The sequence below is a fragment of the Crocodylus porosus genome, unplaced genomic scaffold (genome assembly GCF_001723895.1).
Source record: "Crocodylus porosus isolate Cpor-Errol unplaced genomic scaffold, CroPor_comp1, whole genome shotgun sequence".
Lineage (NCBI taxonomy): Eukaryota > Metazoa > Chordata > Crocodylia > Crocodylidae > Crocodylus > Crocodylus porosus.
Window position 1 is genome coordinate 61,960,810 of NW_017728909.1, and position 26,314 is coordinate 61,987,123.

A 26,314-nucleotide genomic window follows, 5' to 3' on the forward strand; every position below is an offset into this window, starting at 1 on the left:
GCGCGGGGCGGGCGCGGCCCGGCTCCGGGCCCCCTGCGCGCCCGGCGCTTCGCAAGTGCTCGCCTGCGATCCATCATGCCCCGCACCCGCTCCCCAGCGGGGCTGGCCAGGCACAGCAAAGGGCTGAGAAACTTCCTAAAGCTTTGGAGCAAAGCTTTGCAGTGAGCGCAGGGCATCCACCCACGTCCCTGCTTGCAGCCACGGAACAAAGAGCCACTGCAGGGAAGGGTTAAGCAACAACGACAAAAACCCGAGTCCCGTTCACCAGGTCACTTGCTAGAAACAAGTCTTCAAGTTTTCAGGCTCAGATCTGCTCTGTAAGGATCCACGGGGCAAGGGGCGGGGGGCTTTACATTTGCAAAGCACCTGGACACGATCAGTCTTAGGAGGCAGCTAGTGGTTTGATTATTGCGCTTGTCGATTCGTTTACATTCACTTCCTTAATGAGGCGATTGTGAGCTGGGCTCATAGAGAGACTGGGAAAACAGGACAGTAATGAAACAGCGAGCAATACCAAGCATAGGGACGTGCGACTACTACTACTACTACCACTATCATTATTGGCGGCTATATTACTATTATTACTATTCTGTAGCAACAGTATTTTAAATCAACACTGATTTGGTAGGAAGGGCATTTCAAACAACCCTTGCGGTGCATTTCAGAGAGCAAACAAGGTGAGACTTGACCAAACCGAGCTACAGAGGATGGCTCGAGCTCCACTGAATAAACCCGGCAAGTCCCTCCTGCCTGGGAAGCCTAGGAAAAGTTAGATTGGTAAAAAAGGGAACAGGACTCGGGACCAGCTGGCAAAGCACTCAGAGCCTGGCACAGCTCGCCTGGGAGTTGCTATCGCCCACCAGATCAGTATTTGCAAGCGCCCTGTAGTGGTAATGGGCTTTTCTCTCCAAAGTGTGTACAAGCAAAGCAGTGGCATAGCCGTGGTGAGGGAGCTATTTTTAGACCTGGCCCTTCCCAGGGATCCCATCCAGGGCTTTACCAAAGGGGGAAAGCAATATTTCATCCTTAGGTAAGTTATGATTATCAAGCGAAGGTGTGGAGGTGTCGTGTGTGTGTGTATGTGGGGTGGACGGGGGTGGGGATAGTTAGCTAACTGCTGTGCCAAAGATAGCAGCTTGAGAGGAATACTTTGCAGGTAGACTTGGAGATAAGTACGTGGCCAGACAGCCCGGGATGAGATGGAGCTTAGAGAGGGATGAAAACATCAAAAGAAGAGACCCCCCCTCCAGGCCCCTGGACTGAAGGGTCAGTCCTGGCCTCTGCAGGGGATAGCGGAAAAGCCCTGATTCTGCCAGGCTTCACATGACAGTCTGGGGAGTCCCCTCTATCTACCTGCGCTAGCTGTAATCAGCTCGGGCACCTGCAAGTGGAAAAGAGTGGCTCTCTGCTTAATGTTACTGGTAAACACTGGCTGGCAGGTAATCGATCCGATCAATTTCCCCAGGAAGTTTTGCGAAGGGATCTAAGACGCAGCCTCGCCGGGCGCAGCTGCCCCAGCCTCCCGCCCGGCGCTGGCTTGCCCACTCGGTTCTGGGAGAGGGTTTACCTAGCTCGCCCGCCTCACTCATCCGCCTTTCATGGTATTTATGTTACAGAAGCCCTTTGAAGTAGTTCCGCCACGAGAAGGCTCGGCTCCTTCCACTCAGAGTGCAACAGCTCTTGATGGGAGCGGAGAGGCAGGTTATTTTTCCCAGGCTGAGAAGCAGGTGAGAGTGCTGGTGCTCCGGGCTGCGTGTTCACAAAAAGCGTTTGAAAGTCCCTCTTGCTTCAAACCACTTTGCGACAGCGCTGTCAGGAGCCAGGGACGGGGGTCCTTAAGCTGAGGCTTCTCGTTCGGATTTAGTGGCAATCATGGGACGCTCTTGATCAGAAAGCCCCTGTACCAGAGCTGCGCAACTTTTCAGAGCATCTCCCATCTGCTCTTCTAACATGATCCTGCCTGGATCGTCCCTCTCGGGCGCATTTCCAGGGAAATATTACGAGGAATGTTACCAGAAATGCGCAGGTATTTTTAAAAAGAAAGAAAGGGGGAGAGAGAGAGATCCCTTTAAAAGCGCATTTTCTATCCAATAGCTAGCGGAGCCCACGCGCATAGTATGAAACCAAAACCACAATCGCTACAGCAGGGCCACAACACGTAGTCACTATTACTCCGGCCTTATACACGCATTTAAACCTTATTTGTGCTCTTTTTAAACCTCCTTAACAACCAAGATTCGCAGGCTGTCTGCAGGTCTGAACGATGCTCCGGGACTTGGACTGTGCAGATTTCTTTTTTTTAAATGAAATCAAAATAATAGCCGGTTTTTTCTAACTGCATTTGCATTTTTGGCCTTTTTTTTCCTTATCAGTTTTTACTGGGGGTGTGCGTTCATCACTAACCCCATTCTTCTTCCTAACAATGCATTTTTATCAAGTTCGAAATCCATAGTGAGCCATAACTGGAGCATGCGGTTATTGTGCAGCTGATGGCCCAGAACAAATCCTGTTGCACAGAAAAAAATCATTTTGTGCATATCTATGTCATATCTATGGCATAAATATGAGAATTATGTGCGTGTGCGCGCCGGCACACAGAGTGCGGGTGGGAGAAAACACATAAGGAATAAAAGCCTGCTGAACATGTAAAATCAAACCCATCAGTTACTATTCACTTGAGGAGTCTCCAGATTGTCTGAATTTCCCCATTTTTTGTTACTGAAGCCACAAAGTTGAGTTACAGTACTTAAACCGGGGAAATTTAGCAATGCGTTAAACCTGGCTGTCTAACCCCACTTTGAAGTAATGCTGGTGGGTCTAAAATCCAGATCTACGTGTTAATCTCTAGTTTTGCCTTCAAACGGAATTCAGTGACAAAGAGCTTGGAAAGATTTTGCATCTATTTAAGAGGCACAAAATCTTTAATTTTCTGAGGAGTAAAAACTCCCCAAGAAACTTCATATAGCTTCTTAGGTTTTGCTTAGCATACGTGATAAAACATTGATTGTCGCAGTTTGGTGACCCATGAAATTTGGGGGTTAGTTTTCTCTTCAGACCAGAGCATATAATTATGCAAATAAAGAGCTGTCACTGATCTAGTGAAATACTCACAAGCACATGCAATCCCAAATGGAACAGAAAAGTGAAAATGTGTGGCATTGCGATGGTACCACGACAAATGCCATCTCCTGCAAAGTTTCTCGAGAAGTTCATCTCTTCACGCTTTGTCGACTATTTCAACTTAATTTACAACATACTCTATAACAAATGCTATATATATGTGTGTTTCAGATGCATGCCAGTATGAAATGTACACTGCATAGTTCTTGGAAGGCTATTTTAATTTTGGTAGCTAGAAAACATAGTGCATTGCAGGAGGATCTTGGCTATCTATGGCAGCTTCCATTTGTAGGTTTGAGGGCAGTTCTTAGAGAGACCAAAGCAGGGATCGTCTGGAAGCTCCACGTTTCCCTTAATCAAGACCAAGGGGATAAATCTAAACTGCTGGCTAGATCCAAGGTGCTGAGTAGCCGATAAAGAGCGGTAGCTCCATCCACACCAGTGCTGCATTTCATACGAAAAGTTTGCCCCCCCCCCAACTTTAAATGCTCGCGCAGAGCCAGCTGGATTGTGTGACCAGGCACATCGCACTTCGGGGCACTGGGTAATAGCAGGGCCTCTTTCTCCTTCCCAGTACAGCCATGCTAAATTTCCCCATCGGATGTAAGATCTGGGGGAGAAGTGGGGACCTCAGCCTTCTGATACTCCTAGATCCAGGGCTCAGTTGTGACAAAATAATAAGCCCCCTTCGCATCCAACCCTGCTCTTACATCAGTTTGGCATTTGGGTCTCCCGGTCCCAAAGTTACCAGTCCTCAGTCTGTCTAATAATGTCAGATGTCATGGAGCTTCCCAGTGATGAAATCTGAGAAGGCTCATGTCGGACCTCTGACTGCTAAAGACATCACTACATGAAAGATCAGTGGTGTGAAACTTTAAAAACATCGATCCAAATGAATCAATTAAATCAACATTCATCCCTCCTAAGTGCGGTTTAAGACTATCATTGTTACCTTTTTACACTACACAGATTTGGAGATAAACGCTGGAATGCTTTGATGGTTTCATCTCGCCTAGAAACACTGTTAATCGACTTTGTGTTATTTTTCCCCTTTCAACAGCTTACCTCCCCGCGTACATTCTTCACATACAGGACTGTCCAAGACTGCTTCTTCCAATCTAACACTGGATAACAAAGCTGATTCTGTAGCGAGGAGGGGGTGAAGCTTTGTTAGGTGTTGATTAAAACTCTTTTTTTCCCCAGCCTCAAACTGATCTTTTTTTTTTTTTTGAGAGAGAGAGAGATTAATGGAATATCAGTTAAAAGGAAGAGGAACAATTCAAGAGACTCCCACTTAGTCACTTTAGTACGAGGAAGGCAGAAATCCGCATTCAAATGGAGAGAGGCTGAGGGGTGGTGGGGCTGAAATACACTTTGGTGGCCTAACATAACAGGTCTCTTTCAGCTTCCTCCCCGTTTCCACGATGGGAAAAATTTCACTAGATGCAATGGGTGGATCCAGGCGGCTTCACCTACTGCAAAGCCCAGGTGTGCGGTATAACACAAAAAAGCCAAGCCACGGGAACTGGCACCATTAACGGGAATCCCTTTAGCTGGGCCGTGGGAGCAAAGGCAGGTGAACAGGCTTGTGCCCTCCCAGAAATCGTGAGCCTCCAACTCGTGGGGCTGCTTTCTTACCGAGAAAGCAGAGAGGAACTTCCCCTCTCCAAGATCTCTGTTGACTCCGGGGTCCAGGCGGCTTTGATACAATAATAAGATATTAATTAGCCTCTGATTATTCGTCCCCTATTCCCATATATCCTTTACTGCAAGGATCAAGCCAAACAAAGCACGAAGGGAATGAAGGGTTTTTGTTTGTTTGTTTGTTTTTTTACACACTGACTCGTTTTAGGGATGGGGGAGGAGAGAAGCGCATTGCTTTGCCATTTATTAGTTGCTAATACATTTGCCAACTTGCAGATTGCTCCGGGGGGTGGGAGGGGGGAAGGATCACCCACTTCCATTAGTAAAAAAACAATCTCATCCGAGAGAGGCTGTTATTTATGCAAACTCTCTTTGCGTAGTGATAGGTAAAGCGAGTTCAGAGCAGGCAAGGGGGGCTGGTGCTCGGCCATACACCGTTATGGACAGAGTCAGAGTTTCAGCCGCTCGACTCAGCCTCTGGGTTCCCTTGGTGCGCCGCTCCGCTCGGGGGACGTGTCTGGCCCCTCTGGGCACACAGCCCCATGCCAGGGAGTCTCTGGGGAAAGAACCACCACGGCACTTCAGAAGAGAGAGAAAAAAAAGCATCTTTATTTTTGTTCTAAGTGTAACCAGAAATATACAGTCCATAAGAACTCCCTGTGCTTTGCAGCTCTTTACAGAAGCAATAAAACAAGCCGGGCCAGGGCACCAGAAAGGGACTTGAAAAAGGGCAAATCTTACCGTACAAATCTTTTTATTTTTTTTTACAGTGCTTTTTTTTTTTTTTCGTGAAAACATAAAAAAATAGATCGATCTGGTGATATTTGGCACCTTGGCGACCCCCGACGCGCGCCCGGAGCGGAAAGCGCGTCAGTTGCAGGACCTCTCCCGCCCGCCCCGCACCCCCTTCCCCAAGCACAGAGCTCAAATGTGACATGCAAAGCCAGCGATGCAAACCCGTGTGGAGGGGACACAGCACAGACGTCGGGGCGGGTGGACAGGAGGCCGGGACCGCCAGCTCCTTGGCGAGGAGGGAAGGGAGCAGCATTACAGCTCCGCGACCGCCCCCGGCTCAACAGGTGGAGGAGCCTGGGCAGTCGCAGGCGGGGAAGCTCTGGAGCCCGCGGGGCGCCCTCCTCCCCCAGCTGAGCTCTGCCCCAGGGATCACATGTGTGAAGGGCCACCGAGAAGAGGGAGAGATGAGGACCCAGGCAGGCAGGGGTGGGGAGGAGCCGGCAGAGCGCTCGGGAGCAACTTGACAGTGATGGACTCTCGTTACAAGCAAAGGTTGGGGGGGAAGAGGTGCTGAGGACTGCAGGTCCCCGGCCGGGGCTGGTGCATGTCCTCGGCGTGTCCCAGCCGCCTGGGCAGGGGACCAGGGCGCGAGGAAAATGGAAAGACCCGCAAGGATCTCTCCTGCCACCGCGCAGGGCTCGGGCGCGGGCGCGGCGGCCGCTGCGGTTGCTCCGGCCAAAACGCACCCAAACCAACAGTGACCACTTCAAACAAACAAACAAAAAAAAAGAGAGAGAAGAAAAGTAAACCCACTTTGTATTGTGACAGCAACGCCCTCCTCCCCGGGCTGGATTCCTCCCTGCAGCTCTGCAATGGGGAAGATTACATTGGAAAGGGGTCAATATTACAAACCCATGTGGCAGATGCTGACTTCCCTGGGCTTGAAGACACCCGGCAGTGGGGTGAAGTACCGTTTTGATTTTGGTCTCCTCTCGCCTCCTGCTCTAACAGCATCAGAGGCGAGGCAGCCACGGGCACTGAAGAAAAGATCACTTCAATTTAGCATCATCAAAACTCTAAGAACTAATTAGTGTCCTTGCACGCCAGACACGGTATCAGGCACGTATTGTTGCTTATCAGACATTAGCAGTTAAAAGTTGCTGACATCAGCTCCTATTACTAAAAACACTTCCCTCTGAGGTCTGGAATTTCAATGATTTTCTGAGGATTTCAGTGCTGTGGAACTGGCGGTGCACTTTAGGATGAGCATATAAGGCAGGAACTTTCTTCTTTCTCTTCATTTTTTTTTTCCTTGCAAACACTTGAAGGGATACCAGATGGATTTTAGGCCTGGCTGCATTTAAAAGCGGGAGAATTACAGGAGAACGAGGCATTACAAACCTTTAAAAAATCCGAATATAAAAACTGAAGCGTCTCTAAATTAAAAATAATCAGCAGAAATCATTAACTCGTGACTTGTTGGGGGTTTTTTTGGTTTTTTTGCTATCCGGTTTCACAGTGTGGTCCAGACCGTTGCTGAATTGGCAACATAATAATAATAATAATAATAATAATAAAAAGCCACTGGCATTTTAAGGTAGGACTTTCATAAGCGAGTGGAGATCTACAAAGAAGGCCACTGATCCAGGAGAAGAAACAATGTATACAACGGGACTTTCCCAGACATTTGGGCCAACGGGGCTTTTCTGATCAGCGGCACAGGAAGAAAGTCGTTACCGCTTGGTCCCAGAGAAGGAAAAGGTGACTGCAGGGAAAGTGTCTTATGGTTCAAAATGTCAAAATCGTGTCTCTCACTAATTCACACGCTGCTTTGTCAAAATAAAAATTAAAAAAAAAATCAATCTAGCAACAGAGTTCTGCAAGCCAATTTTAAAATGCAGGTTTTTACTCCATGTTACAACTGCTCCTAAATCAAGCAGCACAGTTTGCCATTGCAAACGGATCGGGGGTTGCAAACTCCCTCTGCAAATGGGCACGTTAACAGCCCCGAGCCCAAGACTTGAGCAGAAACAGCATCGGAAGGGACTGCTTTGAAAGTAGTCCTTCTCTTTTGTAACGTGCAGATTTATTGGCAACCTGATTTTAAATTCAGAGACGTTCCTCCACTGAAATAGCTGTTCATTAATTTGATATTTCATAGGAGCTACTTTATGCAGAGTCTCTCCCCTGGTGTCAGAAGGAGAAGGGGAAAAAAGAGACTGTTAGAGGTACAGAGAACAATGTATCTTTAAATTCCAGCGGCTACTTCATCATCTTTGTGCTGTGTTTTCCCCCCTCTTTTTTCATTTCAATCGAGTCACTGTGGCTTTAAAAATAAACCCTATAAAAGCACAAACAAGAACATTAGATTGTTAAAAACGTGTCTTTAGCCTTTTAAAAAGGCTACAGACTATTTTTTGGGGGGGAGGGAGGAAAGAGGAAAAGAATGGGAGGGGGGGGGGAATCTGCCTGGATAAATCATTTAAAAGCAATCATTATTGGTTGGGGGGGGGCGTTTCTTTTTTTTTTTTTTTTCTTTAACGCATAAAGCCCCAAGTTTGCTCCTGTCCAAATCATCATAAAAAATAAGTAGTGACCCCCTGAAAGGAAGCAGCCAAAATCCTACAGGCGATAGGACCACGAAGAAGCTGTTAAACTCTGGCATCAGCTCGGTGCAGGGCTATGTCAGGGCAATTAGAGCTGCACCATGCTGCACTGTGCAGTACTGCTGTCAGCCTTAATCTGCGCACTGATGGGCAGCACGAAATCCAAGCTACAGCCCACAGGAAGCACAACCAGTGAACCCATATTGCTTTGACAGTTGCACTCATCTAGAAATAATGCAAAACGCTATTTAGATGTATACATCACGACCCTGTGCTCTAGGAAGAAAACAATCTAATGAGGGGCTGGGAGACTGCTTGCAGAAGACAAGCCGGCGACGAGATGCCTCTCGCCTCTTAAAACTCTTCGTATCTGATTCTGTTGGAGCGCCGGGTCGGGGCCGGCTTCACCGAGCTGGTCTTGGCCTCTATTGCTTCACTGAAGAACTTGAAAATGGATGGGAAACTCTTCCAGGACGTGAGCTCGTGCCTCTCCGTACCTGCAAGACACAAAGAGCAGTTTCATTCATTGGGGGCAGTTGTGTGCCCAGCTGGTCCAGGGTTCAGCCCAGCACGGGGAAGGTGAGCCCTTAGCAGGCAGCACTGGCACTGCTGATGCCAGCATCAAATGCCACCATTCAGAAGCCCCGTGGTGGTCATAGCTTGGGAGGGTGGGGTGGGGGGCAGGTTCTCAGCTGAAGTCCAGGAGGGACATGTAGTTACAATGTGCAACTAAAATGTAACTGCCATTGAGTTACACGTCTACTAAATCAGTGTTTCTTAACCCGTGGGATGCCTCCCACTGGTGGGACTTGACGGTCATGTAGGTGGGACTTCAACTCAGTGCCCATTTGGAAAAAAATCAGCTGTTTGCACTTCAAACAGATGAATCAGCCGATATCTCGGACAATGCAATTTTGTGGGGTTTTGTTTTTATCCTGGTGGGGACCAGGGTTTTTGGGCAAAATGGTTGGGGGGACATAAGGTGCAAAAGGTTGACAACTGCTGTACTAAATGATACTAAATCAACAGCAGAGCAGGCAGACAAAGGTACCAGGCACCTGGTGCACTTGCAATTTTTCTACTTATTGCTTTTCTCCTCAGGGCAGCCCCTGGCAAGAAAGGCCAGGCCAAGAAGCCCAGGCTGGGGTCACTAAACCCCTGCCATTCCACTCATGCCTTTGGCCAAGTAACCTTTCCCCAGCCACTTGAGTGATTCACTTCATCCCCCGGTTGTTAGGAACTTCTGGTTTGTCACAGAGCCTCCACAGCCCAGGGAATGTCTTGATGCCATTTCCTTGCTCTACAGCAGTGCTTTTTCAACCAGTGGGCCACCACACACCAAGTGTGCTGCAAAATGCTCCCTGGTGTGCTGCAAGGATTTTGGAATAACAAGAAGAAAGTTCTCCAGCCATGAATGAATAAGCCGCCTGGATAAGATACTCGCAGAAGACTTATGTACATGTTGTCTGTGGGGGAGAGGGAGAGAACCAGCCAAGCGGAAGGACATTCATCTACTGAGCATGTGCTGGCTCTGGGGGATGCGCAGTTCGCAAGGCTCTGAACATCTGCGCCATGGAATTTTGCTGCGACAATGAGCTACAATGAGCACATAAGTATGGGGATGAGGCAAGCCTTAACAGGTGTGCCGCAGACATTTTTTGTTAATGTAAGTGTGCCTTGGGCTGGAAAAGGCTGGGAAATGCGGCTTTTCAATAGCAGCGGTTTTCAACTTTTTTGTATTTGCAGGCCCCTAAAATATTTTGAACGGAGGTGCAGAGCCCTTTGGAGATTTTGAATGGAGGTGTGGACCCCTTTGAATTGGAAGTGTGGGTATTCACATACTTTTGACTGATCATAGTCCTCCTTGGTGAACCCCCAGGGGCCTGCAGACCACAGGCTGAAAACCACAGCTCTATAGAGTTTAGAGGTGACTCTTGTAAATTCCCAGAAACTCTGTGTAGTGGGGAGAGGGATGAAGTTCAGCTAACAGTGACCATTTGATGTCCTCTCAGCATCACTGAAAACAAAAACATGCTGTTGACTGACAGCTGTATGTCCCTGGACAGTTTCCTTAAAGCAGCTTTATCCATTAGGTCTAACTTTAAAAAAAAAGCATATTTAGGTTTTAGGTGAGGAGTAATAGTTTCCACTCCACTGTCTCTCACTTATCTTTTGGCATGCATTTAAAGAGGCAGTCAACTATATGGCTTTAAAAACAGATAATACATCACGTTAACCAATCCCTTTAACTATATAAGCCTGTACACTACACTGAGGCAGGAAAGTGCAGTTTCTGTTGTACCTTCCCTCTACATGAAAATTCACCTGTTTAATTTTTTTATCGTAATAGGCTTCTATTATGTTACCCATGTCCCCTTAACCCCATGAAACCTATTTTGTTAAAACAAAAATAAAAATAATATCAAAAGGCACCCTCCCAGAGAGGTAAGGAGTCAAGTGCTTTGAAAGAGTTGGGGTCTCTTCCTGGAAAACTCAATTATGTAGAGATGCTGCCTGGAAGTCTCTGGATCCTGGGCCTCCATTTGATACTTTAACATTGTTAATGATAATTCCTTAGTCTGTAATAGTAGGTCATTGCTATGGTTACTCTACAATGGTGCAACACTTCGCTTTCCCCTTCAGCTATTCGCTGAGACCTGGTAACCACATTTGTTGCCTAGCAACAGTTTTGTGACAATATCACAATCTGTGAGTTACAACAATAAAGGACATGATGGCCGTGGCCTGCCCAGAGGAGAGAGCTATAATGTGGGGTGGGTGGGTGACTTCAGAATGGGAGTGGTCCCTCGAGGAGCTGATATACAGACAACCTATCCCAAGCCCCTGCAGCAACACATAGAGACAAGGGACAGCAGTGCTAACAAAGACACCCCACACACTTATCCCCCTACAGACGCTTTACACAAAGACAGTCCACCATCGCACAGATACCTCTAATGTAGTCACCACCAGGCCTCACACAGACACCTCCGTTCAGAGACAACCTTCACAGAAACATCTCACTGTAAGGTATGCATGCTCTAACACAGGTATACTGCCTTCACTTGCAGAAATCATTTATACAGAGACAATCCACATTACACACCGGGATCTCTTCCCACATGCAACAAGGCAACCAGCAATCTCACACAAGTTCTTCAGAAATACACGTTACACCCCAACTACCACACTGGTGATGTTTTATACAAAGACTATCCACATCACACACAACTCTCTCTCCGTGCTCCCTGTACACATCTCACAGAAATTTTTCCCCTCAGGTAGCTTTTATATGAAAAAAAAATATCCCAGCACCAAAAATGGCTGTCCTTTTATAGACAACTTTTACATGAAGACAATCCCATTACATCTTGAAGATATCCCACAATATGGACACCCTTTCCACAGACAACCCATCACATCTTATACAGATAGCTGACTACAGTCACATCCTACAAAGACTTCCTGCCATTGTACTGATACCCCTTATGTAGACAGTTCACTGGAACACAAAGATAGAAGTCCCCATTCACAAAAAAGACCCACAATCTACAGCCCTGCACATATCTTCCAATCAAAAGGCAACTTTTGTAGCAATGGTTCTCAACCTTTTTAGACTTGAGGAACCCCTCAGCAAATGCCAGCTTTCACTCATTTTTGACTACAGAAAAATAATACAGCAATCTTTCTGTCGTAAAGAACTCAGCAAGACCACAACAGGTCAGAATATTTTTTTCATTATGGATTCCTAATTGAAATTGCTGGGTTTATCATGTGAATCATGTCTGCATACCTAACAGGTCTAATATGGTGCAGCACCCTTAAAAGGATCTCATGGCATCTTGACTGAGAATCACTGCTCTATAGGAAAACTGCCACAATACCTAGCCTTACACACAAATATGACATCTCTAACAAAGAATGGGACCTATCACCATCACATACAAACATACACCCTCTTGCACCAGAACAATCTCTCTCTGCAGCCATTTATATAGGCACCTCTTTACCAGATACTCTTTAACCATTCTTGCACAAGCAGTCCTCCTCATATAACCACTGGGATCACAGAAGCATACCACGCCACTGCATATCCTAACATCATATTGAACCTCTATGGATGATCAGTCTCCACCTCTACGTGGAGCTCTATGAGCACTTCCCAAAGTGGACATGCACCTTTGACATGATCATTCTCATTTGTACCTCTCTCTTTCTATACATGCTAAGACCCATATTAGCATTTTTTGTCCTAGATTTAATTGAAATTGCAGGGAGGGAATATCATATTTTTTGTTCTTTATTGATTACATTTTTCCTTTGTGAAAAGCCATCTCTGGAAGCAAAACAAAACAAAAAACAAAGAAAAAAGAAAAAGGCAAGCTTAAGAAATTAGGCTTTAACAGTTTTTCCTCCTTTTTTCCCCCATCTCTGCTTCTCCCATACACCTCTCCCATTTCCTCAGTAGATATCAGACCTGCATTCACTAATGTCACAAAGACTAGGATTATCTTAGCAAGTTTCCCAGTAACAACCCTCTTATTTCACACTTTTCCAAAAATGATTCAGGCTTTGAATCTAGAGGGACATGCTGATGATAATGATCTAAAGCAATTTTAACTTTCTCTTTTTATTTTCTCTTTCCTAGTAGCAGTCTTATTGATGTATGAACAATTTCCCCGTGATAAAATCACTACAATGACTGTCTAGTTTCTAGGATTATGATGATTCCTTGCTTGACTAATACTACACTAAGAAAAATGGCCCTAACCAGTCAGCTAGTCTAATATCAACACTGGTCCATCACAGACTTTTAAAGATTAAATTTTGTCCTCAGATATTCATGTTTACATTAGGGAAAGCCCTACAAGTTTAATGCTATAAGATCACACATTCATTATTTATGCAAGAAGACTGGGGTGGATTGGATGTAAACAAGATGAGCTAGATAGTAATACGAAATGACTTAGTGGGAATAATAGATTTGGCCCTTTGGTTCTTACAAATGTAAGAGCAACACCAAGAAAGATGATTGATGTAGGAGACAGAGTAAGTATGAGAAAGAGAAGGGACACACCGTAGGTCAGAAATATCTTTAAAATCAGTATTACAGCTCATCAGGAATTTATAACAGAAAATGCTGTTTTGCAAAATATATATTTTCTGTTGGAAATTTTTGCTGAACATTTTTGATTTTCCTTCGGGCAAAGTGAAATAAAATATATCTCATTTCAGGTTGGTTTGATTTGAATCAGAATATTTCAGTGTTTAACTGACTCCAAATAGTTTGTTTCAAATCAAGTCGCCAAAACATTATCTGCATCTGTCTTGTTGTGCAGCAGAGTTGCAGCTCACACCATCTTTCTTTCCCAGACATGCCTCCCATGATACATGCTTTCCTCTGGCCAGTGTTGTGCAATGTTATATGACTGGGTGCATTATGAGAAATACAATCTGGCCACAGAGCCTACTTCAGTGGGGAGAGTAAGAGCCTCAGGACCATGAGCTATATCCCCAGAAGGAAATGTGCCAGTGTGAGGAGAATGCAGTTTAATGGTAAATTGACTGAAGGCAAAGCACTTCAGGCCGAGTCAATAATACACAATGAAACATTTTCATTTCAGGAATACCAAATCATTATGTTTTAATTTTGAATGTCAAAGTGAAAACTTTTTGCATGTCTGAGTTAATTATTTTTTAAATTTCATTCTGGCAATAAAATCAAAATGTCAGATTTTTGTCCCATTTTCAGAAATGTTGTAATGTCAGAATTTTCTCACAGGGCAGAAATTCTGAAATTTGTTTAGCTCTAATGAAACCAAATGAATAGCACAGTTAAAGTGCTTTGAGTAAGGATAGCATTGACTGTTAAATAAAGGAGAACCTGGATGCTTCTTCCAATTTCCAGGAATGAAGGAGACCGAGTGAGTCAAATTAGGGGACCAACTTCTGAGGAGCCAAAACCCACAGGAACCTGCATACATTACAAAACTTACAGAAACATCTGTCGAGTGATAAAATGCAGCTCAACACTGATCATCAAAGAAATATCTGTGTTACACAGAGGACAACTTCATGAGCAAGGAAGTAGAGAATGTGATATCTTAATAAATCCTTCCCAGTGCATTGTTTGTTATTTTTATATCAACATTTCAAAATAATTTAAAAATGTGGGTTCCTATTTTATTTTTGTGCTAAAGATACGACACTGAGGTCTCAATATAATACAGACCAGATCCATAAAAGCAGTTTGATGTCTACCTCCTATTCAGATGCCTAAACTCTTGCTGAAATGCCATTGATATGTAGGTGCCTAAAATACGTCTGTGGATCTGACCCTGAAGTGACTTATCCCAGGTCAGAAAAACACAGGAACTGCCATGGGGGAGGGGGAGGGGGGGGAATGTTCCACTTAGTCCTAGTTTGGTATTATACTTTAGACAACAGCCAGCATCAGATGCATCAGGGGAAAATACAAGAACAGTAAGCAGATATGGGGTAATTTTCCCTATGAAAGTCTCATTTTAATTCCCAATAATTAGAGATTGGTTTAATTCTGAAACTGGAGTTTAAGATCCTTTCCATATCAACTCAGAGAGGAATTAAGGTCTCTTATATTTCAGCTGTATACTAGATGAACATAAGTTAACTATATGAAAAGCCACTGAGAATATACTAGCTACAAATAGAAAGAGTTGTTTGGGAACATGAGATAATAGGAAGCATTTGTATAAGACCCAGATCCTCCAAGGCATTTATAGACCTAACTCCCATTAATTTCGATAGACGTGATTACTTGAATTACTTGAAACTACTTGAATTCAACATTACTAAGCAATGAATTGATAAGACAGAAGTATAATGCCTTTGAAAAATAAATTATTTGGGGACCGAGAAATCTAAGAAGCATCGTGTAATGAGAAGACATATGAAAACCTTTCAGTGTGGGAGGCAGAACACTCCAAAATATGTTAAGACTACAGTTGCATTCAAAAAATACAAAGAAAGAGAGACAGCCAACATGGCTGCATTAGGGACTGTTCAAAGACCTCAGCATAGAAAGGAATCTATACTGAAGAAAGCATATCAGGGCAATTTCCAAACAAACACAAGAACAGTCAGTTAAGGATTTTAGGAAAAAGATAAAAGCAGCAAAAACCAAAATGATTTAATGATAGCCAAAAGAATAAAAGGCAAAAGGAAGAGCTACATTTATATTTCTATTTTTAACAAGTACTGCATTCCAGAAGAACAAAGAATACTTAAGAAAACAGAAACTCCATTAATACATTAGATCCATTACTCTAAAACGGCTAAGATGGTGAACTGCTTTTATAATCACTCTATCAAAACCAAAAACAAGAGATATTGACAATTAGAAGTAATGAAAACTTTGTCAATATAGCTGTTGATAAAAAAGCAGTTAAGGGAATACTTGGAAAAATTTAATATACAAATCATCAGGTCTGGATGACATGCATCTCAGTGTCTTAAGGGAATCAGCTAATGAACTTGCTGAACTACTGGCAATTATTTCTGAAAACTCATGCAGAATCAGGTAGGTACCAGAGGACTGGGGGGAAAAAAAGCAAACGTGGTGCTAATTTTTTAAAAGAGAATTATGAGAAATTAACAGCTGTTAAATTTAAACTTCAAGTCAGTAAAACAATTGATCGACAGTCAAAGAAAAAAATCTGAAAGCACCTTTTTGGGTAACAGAAACCTTAGGAATAAAAAGGCATAGGTTTATCTGGAACAAATATCACAGCTGACCACTTCTCTTGACTGAATGCCATAAAAATTAGCGGATAAAGGAATTACAGTTATCACTATAGTGTCTTTCCGTATAGGTTTATCTGGATGCCAACTCTAGTATGCTGCTAGACTCAGGGTTCACTCACAATGGAGTCTAGTTTTCAATATTCAGGTGGGTTGTAGTTACTCTTAGCTGTATTATTAGACTGTTCTATAGTTACAGGTATACAAACTATAGAGAGATACCAAGTAGGATGCTTGCATTATATCTAAACTATAACAGTTACATATTTTTACACTGCACTCGATTCTATAGAATTATAGTGGCATTATTGGAGCAATGCAGTGGTAACTGACTTGCTGAATCTAGACTGAAGTAAAGCATATTGTACACTTTTATGAAAATTTACTTATAAGGTTAATTCACATTGGCACAGAAATGAACACTGTCACATGGACTGAAAACTGGCTAAAGCACAATAAACAATGAATAATGACAAATATCAGTGCAGGGGATTGGGAAGGCATCTAGGGAGGTGCAAAAGGGATTGGTGCTAGGTTCATTTCTTTTACACGTAATTATTAATGATCTGGAAAAATGAGCAAACTGCATGTTAATTTATTAAATTAATTATCAGATGATCCATTCAATTGGAGGTAAAGCATACACTAGTAAGGACAGAAAATTAATAAACAAGGAGCTAAATATATTAGAAATATAACTGAGTGGGAAATAATAAAATGCAAGTTCATCTTCATTAAAAAATGTACGTACAAAAATGTGTTCGAGCAAATGACCAACTAATAATCGAAGTGAGTTTCTCTGCATATGCTTATGAATGATGTTCAATTCCTTTTATCTTTCTTTTTTTCAAGAAAAAAAAAAAGCAGAGCAATTTGGCTAGTGGAGCTTACAAGCTCCCTCCTCAGACATCCCTGGGCTTGCAGGATGTACAAGCTCTGTTGGCTTCACTAACGGAGCTTGGAGTCCCCATAACTCGTTCTTGCAGTGATTGCCAGCTGTGCGGGACAAAGGTGCCCTCCTACAGAGATTACCAACTGTGCAGGACAAAAACCTCCTTCTGTGGTGCTTACAAGCTGTGCAGAACAATGGTTCCCTCCCATGGAGTTTACAAGATGTGTAGTACAAAGGTTTCCCATGCTGCACAGGAGCAAAGAGATTTCAGTACAAATCTGCAATGAAGTATGTCTGCAGAGAAAAGTTTCTAGGTAGAAAAGTTTCTCCACAGATATTAGCTGTGATTCTGAAGTAGGGCTTGATACTCTGAGCCACTACCATTGACTTCATATTAAACCAAGGGAACTCAACATTTCTGGATTTGGTTCTTAGGCCACATCTACATGGTTGCATTGCCATGTAAGGCAGTGGTTCCCTCAAGCATGTTGTTCTGCTCTGTGTTGGCTGCACTGTATCCATGTCTGCACAACAGTTAGGGTGTGCTAATTAGCACTGCTGAGTGATAGCAACAATTATCCCACCCTGATGGTAATCAGCAGGGACATGCCTATACTGTTTGTGGTTTAGGCAGCCGCCCACATGGAGCAGCACAACACATGAGGGTGAGCTTCTGCCAAGTACAGAAAGGTTATTATGTAGATATGGGCTTAGTGGAACAGTTCATATCATGGCTCCTCATGGACTTGATCTTACACGAGGAACATTCTGCCATCGACTTTAGTGGGGCAAGGTCTGTCCCAATATTACTATTCTATACTTAAAATTATGCAGATGAAAATGTATATGCTAACATTAGGTGGAACTGTAACTTAGCACTACAACTAATATTATTATCCTAAACACAATCATACCTCTAACTAAGGGCTTTAAATCATCTTAAGAAAATAATTTAGTTCTGTATTAACTCTAGTCAAGTAGAATGTTTCATATTGTAAAGTTCAGCTGTTCTGGTATTATGTGCACGAACAAAACCTTCAACTGGACCCCAAATGGAAAGCTTTTAAATTTATTTTTCCATAACTCAGAAAAGTAAATTGTTTCCACTTAGTCCCTTAAAAATAATCAGAGTAGTCTAAGAAAAACATATGGAATGTGTTATCCACAACAGAAAACCCCCCAGAAAGTTCTGAGGAACTGGAAATGGGAATATCATTAAAGTCCCTATATGCTGTAACTTTAATTAAACGACAGTTCATACTTGTGTGCATGTGTGTATGCATTTGTGTCTGCTTCCCATGGAGTTCACCCACTTTTGCGGATGATATTGTTATATCTTAAACAGAATTTAGTGTTTTCACTTTGAAATATACCAAACTAGCTTAAAATTACATTGTTTTTGCTCCACTTAGACCACTCTTAGAGCATGGAGACATGAGAGTTGTATCAGAACAGCTTACACCAGGGGTTGGCAATCCATAGTCTGTGAGGCCACAGAGCTGTGTCTTCAGTGGCAGGGGTCTCTGCCCATGCCATGCCTCAGCCAATCACTGGTGGTTTTGGCAGATAGGGAGATCTCCCTGCATTGTGCTGTAGTCGGGTGCGTGGGGCTTTGGTGGAGGGCGAGCTTTCCCTGTACCATTGGCAGCTAGGAGGCAGTAGGGGGATCTCCCTGCCTTGCACTGTACCCAGGCAGCAGGCAGAAGAGGCGGAGGCAGCTGGGTCCTAGTATCTGACCATGCTGGAGTGGAGGCAGCTGGGTCTTAGTGCCTGACCATCTCAAACTGGGTCATTCCAGCCCCCTGCTGGACAATGTTTCTGACCCTTGGTTTATACTAGTATCAACTGGATACCACTATAACCATTTTATGTGTATCCACAACTGTATTAAAGGGATAGGCCTGCTTGTATGTTTTTAAATTCTGCTTGGGCCTATGTACAAGGTTAGAAAATGTTTCTAGAAATTATCTAGTCCTTTGTGAATATTTTTGTTTTGGTTTAGCTTTCAAACACCAAGAAAGAGTAAGTACTCCTATAGCATCACCAGCAAGGTTGAAGGAAAAGAAATGGGAAACAAGGTCTTCAAAGCACTAAATATTTTCCAGGAGGCTTAAGAGCTTTGGGGAACTGGACAAGGGATCCATTAGCTCAAGAGGTTTGAACACCAATGAGTTTGGGAGACATTACATGAATACTAGTGCAGTTCTAGGCACCTCAATGCCACAAAGAGGTCAACAGCTTTGGAAGGAACTGAGTAAGAAACAATAATATGATTAATGAGCGGGACACATTCATTTTGGAGAAAATACTTGGAGCATTAAAAATATAATAAATATAATTTGGCTTAGAAGCAGTAGTTTCCAGGAAGCCAGGGATATGATAATCATCTGCCACCATTTAAAGCATGGAAAGGAAATGTTTAATGGGAGTAACAGGATAAAACTGAAGGAATACAAATTTCAGTTTCATATCAGGATTAATATTCTCAGTTAGTTCTTTTAGAGCAGTGGTGGGGTAAACCTCTTTGACAGGCATGGCACAAATTAAGTCTTGAGTCCTCCCTGAATGCCACTCCAATCCCCTTCCCTTGCCCAATCCACCACTGTGTTCTCTGTTTCATGCCTGATGTGCTGCTCTGCTTTCTGCTCCCTGACCTATCTGTTGCTGTGCTGCTTACCCCTTCCCTTATCTGCCACATGTTACACACAGAGGCTGCCAATGCTACTTATGGTATGTGTACCATAGGTTGGCTACTCCTGTTTTGAACAGTAGAATATTGTTTCAAGGAAAGTTGTGGATGCTTGTCTAATAATGGGAGATAACGGAAAAGATGTCATAAAACTAGTTTCCCAGTTATACCTCCATAGATCCAGACATAACTGTATGAACATTTTGGGACATTTATTATCTCTCATCATTCTACCAAGCTGATAGTCACAGAGCAGTTTAAATGTCCTCCAAGCTTGAATGAAGTGTACCTCAGAAGCCCCATGCTCTCACCTAACTTTCACTCAAATATGGGGACATACAAAACATGTGAATGAATGAAAGGGGCAGCAAAATAATTAAATGAATTGTGTCCCATTAGTCAATAGATGCACACAAAAACCTGATCTCAAACAAGACAGATGTGTAGAGCAGGACAGAAATAGAAGGCTTATGTATTACCACATATTACCATGTATTATTTTCATTATTATTTAATAAACACTAATGGTGATCAACAGTGTCCCAGGGGGTAACAACCCACCTTTTGCTTCTCTTAGCTTGACTTGGCCAAAGAAATGAAAGCTACAATGTCATTCACTTTTGAGTCCAGATTATTCTATGTCAAAGCATTTTTTCTTTTCTGCACCAGAAGAAAGTGGCCCCAGCAGACACTGGAATTAAGAAACACAAATGTGGACTAGAGACACCCTGACCAACTCAGTCAAAACCAAGGACTAGTATTAGTGTGCCAGAAAAAAATATGCAGAGAGGGCACTGAAACAATCCTGCATTTTTTCTGAGTGGATGGCACAGAGTGGATTGCGCATACATTCCCACATTGCCAAGACCTACTGAAGCTCCACACAATGGGATATATCAGGTGAAATACCCACTCAGTGGGACTTGTGTATCTCTCACATGAGGCTGAGAGACTTCACATGAATCCAATATGAGGAGAACTTTGGGCCATATTTACACTTAAGCTTAATAGACTTACTATGGTTTTGTTGGCTAGATAATTTCCTTTATAGCATTCATAATTTTTCACTCCAAAAGCCTGCTGTCTCAGGACTTGTAGAGAGTGTGTGTGAACTGTATTGTACAAGCAGCAGCTTTGGATGACAGTGAATTTCTACATAAAATTGAAACATTTCTTTGAAACAAAATTCTCCGATGTTAGGGGGCTCTGTGGAACACAGTAATGGAAACTGAAAACTCATGACAGCTTGTACCAAACATCTGGACAATGAGAGTTAGAGATGGGCTTTTTAAAAATTATTTGCTCTGCATGCAAGAGAAGTTGCATTACATGTGAAATGGATTGTATTTATGTGACAGACCACAGTAATTCTGCATTGTTCAAATAATTTACAATAAAGCATTAATATTTTAAAACAGATGCTATTTATCAAGTCATCAAAATAACCATTGGTCAGGCTGGAAAAATCCTTATGAAGCTGTGTACAACAGCATTCATACAGAATTCAGTTTCAGTATTCAGTGGTTAAAAGTCACCAGTTTCCTATATAGTAAAAAAAAAGGACTCACTTGAATATTGTTTTGAAACTAAAGGCAGTTTTGAGCTTTTCAGGGTTAAAATGTTAAGTTTAAAGCGCTTTGTTAAAAGAGATGTAAAATATTGATTCTCTGTTGAAACTTTGTGGGCAACAAATATTTAAACTGTGGAGTAAGTTTCCCCAGGTTCTAAACATACTCATTTCCAAGATAGATCCTGTCATGCTTACTGATAGTGTCACAATAACCATAGCCAATTTTTCTATAGTTTTTACACCAGCAGACCTTAATGCACTTTGCAGAGGAGTGCAGTGCCATCAACCTCACTTAGCAGACAGGGAAACTGAGGAACAGACAGAGAAAAAGACTTGGTCAAAACTCCCAGGAGGATAGTAGTTGGACCCAGAAAAAAAGCCAAGTCTAAGTCTAGAGCTCTATTCACTAGCCCACCCTGCATCTCATCATTAACAACCATATCCAATTAAAGTTGAGATATTTCTGCATTTAAAAAATTCTGTATCCCTATGTACAATAATTTCATACATGTCAAATATAACATACAATATTATTCTATTAAGAGATTGTAGAGTTATTTCTTCTTACAGATAGGCACATAAACTGCATCTTACAACATTAAAATGAGTGAGCCTCATACGTAGAAGTTTTTCTATTGACTTCAGTATGAGAAAGGATTAGGCCAGATGACACACAGCTATTTGCAACCAAAGCATTCTTAGGTTTATTTCTTCTTAAATAATATTTGCATCATCATACACATGTACTGGGAATTAATTATCTGAAATACTTTGGAATGCTGTGACCTAAGTTCACATTATGAGATGATGGAGAAAATCACATCTTATTTGTAAAATCCACCAATCAAATTAAATTATGTAAATCACCACAGAAACAGCTGAACCAATAGCATAAGTATTAACCAATCAGTCTTTGGCACATACAAAAAACATAGCAACAAAGGCAACAGCATGGGAATAGCAGCGGCTGCACAAAGGAAAACTGGAAAGGGTAATATTTGAAAATTGCATGCAATGTAAAATACCGAACGCAATGTTTGACACAACACCCTCAGACACGAATAACAATTGATTTTTATGTATTAGTAGAATAAAGTGTAGGTTTAAGAGATTATGAAGAAATATATTTTAAAATAAAATAGTTGACCACCATTTCCTCCCCGATTTACTTGCCAGAACCTGAGTTTAGGGAACTGAAAACATTGATGACAGTGTTAAGAATAAGGCCACATAGGGGATGCAGCTCCCTGTGCATTAAAAGGGTATGACTGGACCTCCCAGGGTGGAGAGAGCATGAGAGGATGCTAGTGACTCTGTTAGGACTCTCTGGGGAGTTTCAGTGATGGCCAAGCCAGTATGTTAAAGCATCCCTGGATAATGTGCAGTCTACTACCTGTTCTCTGCTTTAGGCTGGAGGGGTAACAAACCCCATGTTCACCTGTCATCTTTTAGACAGCACCCACAAATCACTTACAATGAGCAGAGACTGCACTGTCCAACAAAATTTTGGTTGATTCCTGGAAGAGTGGAGAGAGGCTTCTTACATCCTTTGATACTCTAGCACAAGGGTGTCCAACTGGTGGCTATGGGCCACATATGGCGCTTGAGGGGTTTATTTGCAACTCCCATGCTCCTGTGGGGTGATTGCTCCCTCCATCACTCCAGCCTCCGGGCTGCTCCTGCCACCAGCTCCTATTTCCTACTCCAGGGAGCGTGGAGGTGCAGCCTAGGGTGACTACACAACATGGCATAGCAAGGAGCCTGCATCCAGGGAACTGAGGATGAGGCTGGGGCACCCAGAAAGGGGAACTTGCATGCATGCAGAGGACAGCAGGAGGCAGCCCACATGACATGCAGCCTGAGGTGGAGGCATGGCTTGCTCTGGTACAGTCTGTGCTGTGTGTGGCCCCTGGCTCTTTAGAAGTTGGACAAACCTCCTCTAGCATATCCACTCAGGGGTGGGCAAAATCTGGCTTTTAGTGCCTTAGGTCTAACTGCACTGGTAATTATGTAGCCTGTTCCAAAATCTACTGAAGTCAATGGGCATCTTTTCACTGATGACTACAGGCTTAGGAACTCAGGACTACAGGCAAAAGAAAGCGGTCATTGACAATGGTAGAAGGTTTAGCCTGATTATGAACTGGATCAGGATCAGGATCAGGATCAGGATCTACTAAACAACTGTCCCACTTTCATGGCTGAATTGAGTCTCCTAATCTGAACACAACAACACATAATAAAACCTCATAATTTGTGGGGAGGGCTAATAGATTTGCCAACTTCTTCAGAAGACACTTTTAAAGATGAGTCTTTTCTGAAATGTCATGTGATAGTCAAATGTTTTTATGCACCTTTAGCTACAGGAAAACTGTCACCTAAATATCACATGCCATCAGAGGTGCACCCACATAGTGGGTACTTTTCACATTTCACAATTAAACACAAAGGCAATTGATCTCATGCTCTCTCACTACCCTGACTTGCGCATTCCTCTTAAATACAAAAAGAAAAGCTGACAAAACTGCCCAGGCACATTCTCCAATGCTGTCTTCCTGCCTCATTAACTCTCCTGCTCTGTCTTCCTCCTTGGTTTCAGGTGACTGCTTTTGAGTTGACAGTCTCTAATCAAACCCCACCCCTCTAAGCCTTCTTGGCACTTCCTAAACCTCTGTTGTGGTTCACCTTTGATGAACAGGAAGGGTAGTTCTCTCTGTTTTCTTTCCAAGCTAAATTTCTAGGAAAGCTATAGAAACTGTTTCTGTTATGGTGGCACTAACTCTGCTACTGAGGCAAAGTTGAATAACATTTTCCACACCATCTCCCCCTTACTGCTAATTATGACTGCAACCCAGAGGAAGGGAAATGCAGGGAGGACAGAATAGCAGAGAGAGTGGAAGAGCTGCTTGAAAAATGAAGCAGATCTGTTAAAAAGGCAGCTTCTTCACCTGGCCAGAGAGGGTAGCTAGTCACACCCTGACTTCAGTGGGTCCTTCAATTACTGGAATCTTCTGTGGAGTCTTAAGACACAAAGAGACTGGAGAAAGGCATAGGCGTTAGTAAGGGCCTGAGGCAAGAATCACTTGCTGACTTCCTTGTCCTTGTTGGATACCTGTACCCAGGTACATGAAACAGTTCCAGGGCTGTAAACTCCATAGACACATCAGGATGTTGACCTTAAAGTTTCCCAGCTGCCTAAAATTCTGCCTTTGCATATGCCCAGCAAGTCCTCAATCCTGAGAGAGCTGGTGAGCAGAACAGAGCTGAGGCATGCCTAAGCCCAAAGAGGATCCAAGAATCCCAAGTTCCATTCACCTACACCCCATCTAATATATGCCAACAGAATTGGGTTCTCTACAAGATGTAATAGTGGCCACTACATTCTTTTAAAACACAAACAAGAAGGAGAAAATATAATAATATATAATATTATTTATATAATATAGTGGTTACAGCATTTACATGGACTGTGGGGAGACCCCAATTCAATTTCCTTCTTAGACTTAGGGAATTCAAACTCACATCTCCCACCTCCCAGGAGAGTTCCTGAACCACCAGGCTATTTTGAAGGGGGATAGGAACTCTTCATTCCTTGTATTTAAATTTTTCTACCGTCCACGCAATAATTCAGATACGCTGGGCCACAGAAAAAGAAACTGTGCAAGTGGACCCATGAATGAGCATGAATGAGTAATCTAATGATTCAGGCACTCACCTGGCAAAGTGAGACCTGGATTTTAGTCTTTGCTGGAAGGGGCATTTACAACTTTTACTTAAATAGGCATGGGATATAATTTTACAGTGAGTCTGCCACTACAACCAAATCCCCATGTGACTGCCTGTTAGGGTACTGAAAGAAGGAAGGAATCTTTCTAAAAGATTGTGGATCTTAAGTGGACAGAGGTGCTTCTGTAAAATGCATAAATCCTGGAGATGGGCAGGATTTAAGAAAATACTTCTATTCTCAGTAGGCACATCTACGCAAGATGCTTAATGCACACTGGACTAATTCTAATGTGCATTAGGATGGCTGGCAAAAACTGTGCTGATGTGCTAACACATAGATTTAGTCCAATGTACATTTAGCGTCACACAAAAAGCATTCATCTGCACTAATGCATAGTAGCACTGATTATAGAGTATTAAATTAGTACCTGTTATTACAGGCACTAAACTTAATGTACCATAATTATGGCACATTAATGAATGTGTAGACGCACCCAGTGTTTCTCTATTGCCTAGTCCTAGGAAACTCTCCACTCAGGGAGCTGGCTTCTTTGGATCTCATTCTTAGGCACCTACCTTCCCTCACACATTATTTAGGGAGCCTAAGCACCTACCTCACTTGGGTTGTTGGAATCTATTTTAGGGGACAGACACCTAGAAGTTAGACTACTGTTTCCCAAACGTTTGATATCTGAGGAACATTTCTTAAAACTGGCAGCACACTGCACTCTTACATCCTAATATGTGTGTTTGCATGTGCACACGTGCACGCACACACACACACACACACACACACGTGCGCACCCCCCCCAAACAGTATTTCATTCCCTTGCAGAGGTAATCATATCAGTGTAGAGCTGTACTATTAAAAAAAAACTTCCATAACTTTTCTGAATTTTGTGCACCCTAGCTAAATCATCACTGCATTTTACAGAAGCATCTCTGTCCACTTAAGATCCACAATCTTTTAGAAAGTTTCCTTCCTTCTTTCAGTACCCCAACAGGCAGTCACATGGGGATTTGGTTGTAGTGGCAGACTCACTGTAAAATTATATCCAATGCCTATTTAAGTAAAAGTTGTAAATGCCCCTTCCAGCAAAGACTAAAATCCAGGTCTCACTTTGCCAGGTGAGTGCCTGAATCATTAGATTACTCATTCATGGGTCCACTTGCACATTTTCTCTTTCTGTGGCCCAGCGTCATCACTGAGCTAAATCAGATCTTGCATTGAGGCTAAGAAAAGTTGAAAATCACTGCTGTAGCTGGGGGCAGGACTTTGCTGGGCTGTGCCAAGGTAGTCTTTCACTGTCTGCCCCTCTCAGACCCTGGTCTGTATGTCAGGGACAAGAACAGCTCCTGCTGCTGAGGCTGCTCTTGCACGGTCACACATAGTGGAAGACACCACTGTGGTCCCTCCTATCAGCCCTGGGAGAATGGGACGAGTGGAGGGTAGGCACCAAGCTGCAAAGCACAGCTCTGCCTGTGTGTCTGTCTGCTTGCAGTACAGTGCACTATTGGAAGCATGTAGGGGCTGGCAGAGGGGCTACTTGGGGGTG

At 43.1% G+C, this 26,314-nt stretch overlaps 1 protein-coding gene and 1 long non-coding RNA gene across 5 annotated transcripts in view; one reads left to right on the plus strand and one right to left on the minus strand.

Annotated features, from left to right (window-relative positions):
- Nucleotides 1-5,053, plus strand: part of LOC109308111 — a 16,521-nt gene extending 11,468 nt beyond the window's left edge. Inside the window, exon 2 of the long non-coding RNA XR_002100492.1 lies at nucleotides 1,617-5,053. This is a non-coding gene — a long non-coding RNA (uncharacterized LOC109308111). The remainder of the gene's footprint in view (nucleotides 1-1,616) is intronic.
- Nucleotides 5,054-5,540: 487 nt separating this feature from the next.
- The window catches only part of FAM172A (family with sequence similarity 172 member A), a 405,744-nt gene continuing 384,970 nt past the window's right edge, over nucleotides 5,541-26,314 (minus strand). For all 4 annotated transcript variants that reach the window (XM_019532373.1, XM_019532374.1, XM_019532375.1 and 1 more), the window contains one exon: nucleotides 5,541-8,602. In XM_019532373.1, coding sequence (XP_019387918.1) covers nucleotides 8,460-8,602 — 143 coding nt within the window. In that variant the 3' untranslated portion in view covers nucleotides 5,541-8,459. The remainder of the gene's footprint in view (nucleotides 8,603-26,314) is intronic.